This window comes from Manacus vitellinus, unplaced genomic scaffold (assembly GCF_001715985.3).
Source record: "Manacus vitellinus isolate BGI_N305 unplaced genomic scaffold, ASM171598v3 scaffold_5_pilon, whole genome shotgun sequence".
Classification (NCBI taxonomy): Eukaryota; Metazoa; Chordata; class Aves; order Passeriformes; family Pipridae; genus Manacus; species Manacus vitellinus.
Genome location: NW_021940682.1, coordinates 10,022,448 through 10,031,361, shown reverse-complemented (window position 1 = coordinate 10,031,361; position 8,914 = coordinate 10,022,448). Strand labels below are relative to the sequence as shown.

Genomic DNA, 8,914 nt, shown 5'->3' with positions numbered 1-8,914 from the left:
GGGCGGCCGAGGCCGCCGGCCCCACCTGTATCAAGCTGGGCCAGTGGGCCAGCACTCGCAGGGACCTCTTCTCGGAGGCCTTCTGCGATGAGTTTTCCAAGCTGCACGTCGAGGTGAGCCCGCACCCCTGGGGCCACACCGATATGCTCCTAAGGAAGGCCTTCGGTGAGGACTGGACGGGCATCCTCAAGTTCCCAAGCCGGGAGCCGGTCGGCTCGGGCTGCGTCGCCCAGGTCTATAAAGCCTATGCTGACCTCACTGCTGTTGCCGGCTCCTGGGCTCAGGAGCTGCAGCAACACTCGGAGTTCAGGTCCGCTTTTGAAGCGTGGGAAGTGTCAGGCTTTAGAGGTCTCTTCAAGTGGCTGAGAAGGAGGAAGAGCAAGGAGACACGGGATGAGAGGAGCAGGGAGGAACTGAGCCTAGCAGACTGCTCCCAGGGAAGTGCCATGAGTAGGATGTCCCTTATGGAGCAGAGGGCCAAACCACTCCTGAATGCAAATCCTTCATCAGCCAGACATCTCACGCCTGTAGCCATTAAAGTAAGTTGTATACCTGAACAGTAGATGTATGAAAACAGACTGTGCTGGATGGGGTCAATCAGATTTTAATTCCCATGGGGATGAGTGGCTGGCTAGGGCCAGGCAGAGTGAGAGAAGGGATGCTGTCTTCCTTGGTGTCCTTTCTCAGTGCTTTTGTTCCAGCCCAGCGCAATCCACAGTTGTGGTGGCCCCAGCTCTTCCCAGCTGGAGAGCCCAGATACCCATACTGCCTATGGTACTGTTTGACATGGCACGTGGGTATTGGGAATGCCTAAAAGGGCCCAGTTTACATTAAAAAAAAATTAATATTCAGTACACCTTCCAGACAGTGAAACCCCTTCTCTGCTCACATGAAGAAATCTGGAACAGACAAGTTCTTTCCAGCAAAGTTTTTTTTAAAGAAGCCTTATATTTGAGCAGCTTCTGATACTAAGTCAGGGACAGGGCTGGAGCCTGAAAGTGGTGGAAAATATCTTTGGGTGAAACTGTAGTCTCCAGCACAGATATATTCCATTTGACAATTATAAAATGTTTTTTTACAACTTAATCCATGTCAAAATGTGAATTCTTCTGGGGGCTAGCTGAAGAAGCTGGTTGGCTTCCAGTCTAATAGGCTGGGTTCTGTCTATTTGGGATCTATCACTTGAGCTGATTGTAATGGAGTGTTTGGAGAGTTGATCTTGCCACTGCTCATTCTTGTGCAGGTCCTGCACCCTGGGCTGGTCCACCAAGTCCAGATGGATCTGTTTCTCATGAAGATGGGCAGCCGCCTCATTGGTCTTATCCCTGGATTCAAGTGGCTCAGTTTGACAGAGATCGTGGAGGAGTTCGAGAAGCTTATGATGCAGCAGGTACATGCCATGCCATGGTCCCCACTTACTGAAACAAAACTGCCCTTTGTCTTGCTGCTGGCTGGCTTTAACTGTTCACACTGCTGCATTTTAAAGGGTTAGATGAAGGCTGGCTTGTTCTTTACTTATGTTCTGTATTCTAATCAATCACATAATGTTATTGTAGGAAAGGTTATATGCTCACAAAGCAAAAAAGCAAAGCAACGACAAAATTTAACAATCTTTGAGTTAAAAATACTTTTTAGACTTTGAAAATCATTCTGAAAACATTCTCATTCTTCCCTGGTTTCTAAAGACACAGTCCTGGAATGTTGCTAGTATCACACTTACAAAGATTTCACCATGGGCTTAATTGGGCTTATGTTGCTATTAAAATGAACCATTATCTGCTAATTTCATTTCTGTGTCTAGATTGCAGAGTCTGAAGTCTGTAACAAGCTTTTGAAAGCCTTAATTATTTTCTACTATTGCAAAAACTCTACACAGTAAATCCACGTTGTAAACTGTTGACTGTAGTCAAATGTGACTCGAGGTCATTTAGTTCCAGTTTAGTCTGGCAGAGCTTTTGGTGGATGTGCTGAAGACTGAGGGTTAAGAGAACATCTGATAGGCTCACTGTAGTTTTAATTATCTTTGAAAAAACAAGAAGTATTCCTGGGATATTTCCCACTGTCAGATGAGGGAGGTGAAGGAAGGTTATCCTGCCTCCTTGAGCAGCAGCAGACAGAAAGAGGCCCTTGTGTCAAGACACTGCATCACTGAAGAGCCAGGGCCTGGACTTTGCATAATGGATTATTTTGTATGTATTACATTAAATTTCTTCCTGCTATGGCTGCCTCTCTGTTAAGTGAGGCTGGGGCTGCAGTTCATCTACCCTGTCTGCTTGCCTTGCAATTTGGACAGTAAGCTTTGGTTCAGGATCTTGTCGTGTCCTCGAACATAACACAGTCATGGTCTATTTTGAGACACGTATAGTGCCTATAGTAAGGCACCCAGATTTCAAAGGTGCTGGGTTGTGGACCATCCATTACCCAGTCTGTTACTCCACTCTTCCATCAGGGAAGCTATAAGCATGTAAAAAGTACCTCTGATTTTGTTTTCATTCTGGCTTTCTGACTAGTTTTGTTGATATTGAGTCCTGTACAGTCCTTTCCTCATACAGGATCCTGAAGATCTAACTCTAGTTGAATCTATTTTCCCACCTGCTCTTTCTGTTTCTCCCTTGAGATTGACTTACGCTACGAAGCCAGAAATCTGGAGCGCTTCCGACAAAATTTCCTAGATGTCGATTTTGTGAAGTTTCCAACTCCCCTTTGGCCTTTGGTAACAGCAGATGTTCTAGTGGAAACATTTGAGGTAAGAATTTCAGGCTCTCGGAGTGGTGGTAGCAGTGAGATGGCCCTGGAGAGAACATGCCAAGGAAGTTTTTTTTTTGAGAAGGGATCAGAGGCAGAAGGATGCTTTTCTCTTATTTGCTTAAGGAGAATTGGTGTCCTTCCTTGGTGTCTCTTCCAGTATTCTTGTTGGTAAGCAATGCATCCCAGAAGACAGGTGGCAGACAACTCCATCTAGAAGTAGACACTTGGCCCGAAACCAAGCAGACCAACAGTGTCTCCAGCCACCACCATGTGCTCGCCTGTACTTGGCAAACCAAACCACACTCCAAGTCTCTTCTGTGGTGGGTCAAAGCAAGGAGCTCAGCAATCTGACAACTTTCTGATGCTTGCCTTAGTTCCCTTGTGGACGTAAGGCTACTCTCAGCCTTAGTTTTCCTGCATTTGATCCTGGCAAGAGTATTTCTGTCCCAGAAATACTATCCCTCTTTGCAAAGAACAAACCCTTGCTTCTCTCATGTTCTCTATCACACTAGATACAGCCTCTATCTGACAGGTCCTTTCTAGGGCATTGTTGCCACCTCCCCTGAACTCTTGGCACCCAGATAAAGGTGTGGCTGAAGGTGGGACACAGGGTGTGTTTGACTCCAGCCCTGTCTTTATTTCAGGAGAGTGAGCCTATTTCACAGTACCTGCACGCGGAGATCGCTACAGAGCTGCGGCAGAGACTTGCAAAGATGGGCATGGACATGCTGCTAAAGATGGTAGGCACTTGGCTGAAGCTGGAAGTGAAGGTTGTTTTCCTGCAGAAGCTATTCAGTTGGGATAATAACACAACATGGCAAAAGAGAGAACCCATTTGCTTCCCCCTTCTCCTACCTGCACCCGTGTCCGTAGGGACATGGACTCAAAGACACTGTTGTGCCTTTGGAGGCAGCCCCTGGATGCCAGGCATCTTGTGGTAACCCAGGACTTGGGGCACTGTGGCACAGCACAGCTCCTGAAGTGGCAGGAGCTGAGGGAGGGTCTGTACTTAGGGTACAATGTCACACAAGGCCTGAGTAAAGCCTGGCCTAGATAGACCACTGCTGTAGAATCCGACACGGAGCTTCCTCCACTGCAGACGGGCCATCTGCTTGCACGCAGCAGGACCGGCCTGTGCACCTCAGTCAGTGCACTGCTTAGGAAACACACTAATCCATTTAATCAATATTCACATATTGCCCAACTACTGTGTAGTGCAACATAATTAGCAAATACCATGTGCTCTGCAGAGACTCTGGATGCAACTCAGGGAAAACAGCAATAGCTGATTTCTTTATCGGCTCCTTCTCTAAAACTGCCTTTCTGTAAGGAAGAATTAAATACACAGTAAAGAAAACAAACCTGGCCAGATGCAGCTTCTGGCTGTCTAGTTCTTCTGTGGATGAAATAATCACGGATGATCTGGAAAGGAGTGTTGAGAGGGTGATACAACTGTCTTGTGAGGAACCATGAGAACTAGCAGGGAAGAGTTGCAAAAGATCCTGACAGTACTGAGTGAGTGAGTGGGCTCTATGTGTCAGATGAAATGCAGCTGATAACTGCAGCATTGTGCTAGGGTGATGGCAAGCCTCCAGTTCTGACTCCATGGAGTATGACAGGCTCTGAAATAGCTTTTACTACTCAGAAAAGCAATGGTGGAACTAGAATAGTTTTACGCTAACGTTGGTTTCAAATTTTAGAAGTAGAAAAGAATTAAAGAGCAAAGAAACAACATTATGTCTTTAAGTAAAACAAATACCTGTTTCTTGAGTACTCTGTGCAGTTTTAGTCCCTTGCTGTCCAAGACCCTCCAGTTCAAGGGCTGTAATAGAACTAGAAGAGGTGCAGAGGAAGGCAGACAGGATGATTACTAGTGTGGAGTGGCTTCAACACTGTAATGGTCAAATAATTTGGACTCTTAACTCTGGAAAGCAGAGAAATTAGTAGCTTATGACAGAGATAAATGCAGTCATGAGTGCACAAGAGTGAATATTAGCAGAGGTATTTTTTTCAGGCAACACCTAAAAAAATATGTTTTCACACAATTCTAATTATTTATATGGTAGTTGGACAAATTCATAGGAGAAATCCAAGAAATACAAAGATGACCTTGGGGCAGGAAGTCCTGCAGTCCCAAGTGGCCAGGAGATTTAGTGGGGAAGTGCTGTTTTCTACTTGCCCTCTTGCCAGTCCTTTCTGGTGCTAACTGCTAGCAGAGTCAGAGAAGAGCTACATAGATTTGTTTCCTCTTAACTTGTTTTCTTTACTTTCCAATACAGTTGTAAGGTGGATTGATGTCCTGGACTAGAAAAACTTAACCATTTACTAGAACTCTTGGCACTGAATGGCAACTGGCCTATTCTTACTGCATTTCTCTTTGCTAAGGCCCACTGGCGTGCTCTCAGTTTAGAGTTAATTACCAAAGAGCACCTCCATTCCCAGCTGGGACTCCTGGCTGTCCTACCTGACCTCTAGCAAACACACTGGATTGCTCCACACAGCTCTGCTGACTCCCTGCCATGTCAGCACAGCTGGTCTCCAGCAGAAGCCATGTGCTGTGGTGCTGCCAAGGGTAACGCACCGTCATTAGGGAGGACGGCAAACAGACCAGGAACAGCCCTCTGCTGTTTGCCTGGGAGTTTTGGTGAGGGCAGGTCTGGTTGGAATGAGCTTCTCTAAGACTCACCTGTCCTCTAGATCTTTGTTGACAACTTTGTCCATGCTGACCTGCACCCCGGGAACATCCTGGTTCAAGGCACGGCCCGTGTGAGCACCAGCTGCAAGGGGCAGACGGCCCTGGTGGACCTGTGTGACACGCTCGTGGTGGAAGTGCAGCCGCCGCTCCGGCAGCTCTGCCTGGTGCTGCTGGATGCAGGGATCGTGGCGGAGCTGCGGAGCGCCGACATGCAGAACTTCCGGGCAGTTTTCACCGCTGTGGTCCAAGGACAGGTGAGGCCTCTGTTGTGGGGCGGGGGAAGGCTGGAGAGTCTGACAACCCAAGTGAGGGTTTTCTCTCTATTTTCCCTTAAAATACTCCCTAAGAGGGGCAAGGAGACTTGCTAGCATGGAAGCTATACCAAACACAGGGCTTAGACGGTCTGCTACAGCAAGGACGCTGCCAGAGTGGAACAATTTCAGTGGCCCAGGAAACAGAAGGTGCTAAGTGGGAAGTATGGCTGCCACTCCCTGGTTAGGAGTGCTTCTGCTGCAAGTTAGGACTGCCTGGGAGCCACTTGCATTGGAGACTGTTGCAGAATCTTATCAGCTTTTGCTAGAGAAGAGGAGGGAATGGATTAATGTCTTGATCTTCCACATGTTCCCTTCTGCAGCCTTGCTGCTGGAAAGCCCACGTGCCTTCTTCCATTTTGCTGTAGTGTGTCAGCATCTGTAGTGAAGAGCATGTAAAACAGGTAGAGGGTCTGACTCAGAGGGCAGGCTCCTGTGTATAAGGAGAACTACTTTATCCTCCTTCTCACTTGAAATACATTTTCAGATGTGCTAGAGAGTCTAGTGCTAATGTCTCCTATTCATTCTGAGAACAAGCATCTGTGCTCATACTTGCCTGTTGCTGTTTCACAGCTGCAGGTTGAATGGCTCACCAGCATATCTCAAGAGGGACACATTTTGTCTTGCTCTGTTTAATCTGCCGAAGCAAGCCAAGGAATCCATGCTAAACCATGTGTTCAGGCTCATCCTGTGCTGCCAGATGTAGTTCTCAGCTACTAAGCAAGAACTGCAAACAGTTAGTTGCAAGTCACCAGCGATCAAGTCCTGATTCTCCTCTCCAACTTGTTCCTCAGGGGGAGAGAGTGGCAGAGCTGATCCTCCACCACGCCCGCGCCAACCAGTGCCAGGACATCGAGCGGTTCAAGGCTGAGATGGCAGAACTAGTGACCAAAGTCCGGGGGAACACCATTGCCCTGGGGAAGGCAAGTGCACCGTGTCTCATTCTCACTTACCTGCAATTCAGTGCAGCTTGGCACTGAAAACTGAAACAAAAGGGCTTTTTTGATCAGTTGTTTGCTTCTTTTTGTATTCCAGCTGCAGGTGGGAAATCTCCTCTCAAATGTCTTCAAACTATTGATGACCCATAAGGTGAGGTCCTGTCACTGTCTGCCTTCAGTAACTGGAAGTTTATTTGGGGAGGGAGAACTACCAGGAACATGAAGGGCTAACAAGGAGGGGGACTGACTTCCAAAATGAACTGCTAGGAGAGGAACTGCAGGAATGTAACCAAGTGTTGCAGGCTTGCTGCATGTTTCCAGGTATGTCTTTTTTGTTGGGTTTTCTTGGTCTAAATACTGCATTTAATGGCTGATGGTGTTTACTAAGAGGAATACTTTTGTAACACATAGTTTTTCCTATCTCTTTTTGTAGTCTCTTAGAAGCAGAAAATGAAATCTCATACATATTCCACTTCTATAGCATTGCATGCTTTCTTCTCTGGACCTCTTTCTTGATATGGTGTTATATAAAAGCACCAAGCCATTTTACTGGTTTGTTAGAGGGATCAAAGGTGAGAAGTTTCTCACAGGACAGAGATAACAGATAACTGATTATTTGGGGAACAAGTTTCCACAGCTGCAAACATGTTGCTTTGGAAATCAACAGAGCTGTAGTGGCCTGAACTAGAGGGGATGAAAAGGTTGTCAGCCACTTTGCTCACTGTGCAAAGGGTCCCTCTAAACATTCCTTTCTTAGAGTTTTTTGTCATTAAGCCTCATTAAGTAGGTTTCTAGTGAAATGAAATGTAATTTAGGCCCTTACAAAGCAAGTCCTCCCAACTTCATGAATTCTTAGTGCCCTGGTACGCCTTGAAACAATCCTGGTACCTGGCTGGGAAATGGGGAGTATTTTCTTCACATACAGAGCAGAGAATCATTTCTTCTGACCTGTGGGGTCTTTTATGGCCATTCAGGTGAGCTCCCTCTTACACAAGTGCATATGTTCAAGTATGTTGGATACTACTGCAGCCATGGTGAGCACTTCTAAGATCCTGCTATTCTTGTATAGAAGAAAAAAAAAAAATCCATTCCCCTTTTTGTACGAAAAACAAACTCTTGGATTCCCTTAGTGCACTCACCCTAAAACTGTCCCCTTATGTTTGGGCCTGCTGCTGGATTTCAGTGAATTCTGAAACTCCAGCTGGTGGAGTTGCATTAGTTTCAGGTGTGCAAGTGCTCTCAGCAGCCTCTTCCCTTCCCTCTCAGCTTACCCAGAGCTGGGACCTTGGTTGAATGGGTACAGAAGAAAATAAGGTCCACTGTGCCCATTTAGTCTCTTGTGGTTCTAGGTGAAGCTCGAGAGCAATTTTGCTTCCATCATCTTTGCCATCATGGTTCTGGAGGGACTAGGTCGTTCACTGGACCCTGAACTGGACATCCTAGAGGCAGCTAAACCACTGCTCATCAAAACTGCTGCTTCTGTCCTCAAATAGACTCCTGTGGCTGCTGCCCTCTCCCTGTGTGGGGTTACCTGTGCTGTCTGTGAGCCAACAGGAGGGAAGCTGAAGGTGAAGTCACGTGTGCCCTGGGGACATGCTGTGCAATGGGTACTCTCCATTAATGTTGCCTTCAGTCGTTTCAGCCGAGCACCAGGTGTGGGATGATCAGAAGGTCTGTTCCAGAAACCAGAAGACTTTGCACAATTGGACATTTCTGACTCATTGCACAATTTTAAGAGCTAATGTGCTCTGGTAGTTTTAAAACTGACATACGTAGCTTAGGTGCACAAGACGACTGCAGCCTGATGAGAAAAGCAGTTCTACTTGTCTAAAAGTCTTCAAAGAGATGCTCATTCATCAAGTCTGTTTTGAAATCTATCAGGTTTAATATTTAATTTACTGACTTACCTGTCACTGTGGTATAAGAAATGATGTTCTAACATCACCTAAGCAACACAGGCTGAAAAAGCCAATAAACCTCTTTGTCTTTTGTACTTTTAACTTCTGCTTTTATTGCAGAAGTGTCCCAAGATCCTGCATGTAGTGGTCTGTTCTTAGTCATTTTGGATGATAAAAACAGACCAGCCATTTTGATTTTTTTTTGTTGTTTTCAAACTTCTGTACTCCAGCACATTATTATGGGAGTTTGATTATAAACAGCATAATAAAATATTTGCCTAGGCAGAAAAACCTAATTCCATAATAAAAAACAACTTCTGGGAA

At 46.1% G+C, this 8,914-nt stretch overlaps 1 protein-coding gene across 1 annotated transcript; it reads left to right on the top strand.

The window, feature by feature from the left end:
• Nucleotides 1–60: 60 nt before the first annotated feature.
• Nucleotides 61–8,914, top strand: ADCK2 (aarF domain containing kinase 2). Its single transcript, XM_029963634.1, has 8 exons — nucleotides 61–539; nucleotides 1,244–1,390; nucleotides 2,618–2,746; nucleotides 3,393–3,488; nucleotides 5,446–5,697; nucleotides 6,549–6,677; nucleotides 6,790–6,843; nucleotides 8,042–8,914. Exons 1-8 carry the CDS (start codon nucleotides 144–146, stop codon nucleotides 8,183–8,185), a joined length of 1,347 nt encoding a protein of 448 aa, XP_029819494.1. The 5' UTR covers nucleotides 61–143; the 3' UTR covers nucleotides 8,186–8,914.

Excerpts from the sequence above, each read along its gene's own strand:
- ADCK2 (XM_029963634.1), top strand. The coding sequence starts at position 144 with ATGCTCCTAAGGAAGGCCTTCGGTGAGGACTGGACGGGCATCCTCAAG. Across the intron at positions 5,698-6,548 it reads CCGCTGTGGTCCAAGGACAG|GGGGAGAGAGTGGCAGAGCT; the intron begins GTGAGGCCTCTG and ends CTTGTTCCTCAG. Across the intron at positions 6,678-6,789 it reads ACACCATTGCCCTGGGGAAG|CTGCAGGTGGGAAATCTCCT; the intron begins GCAAGTGCACCG and ends TTTGTATTCCAG.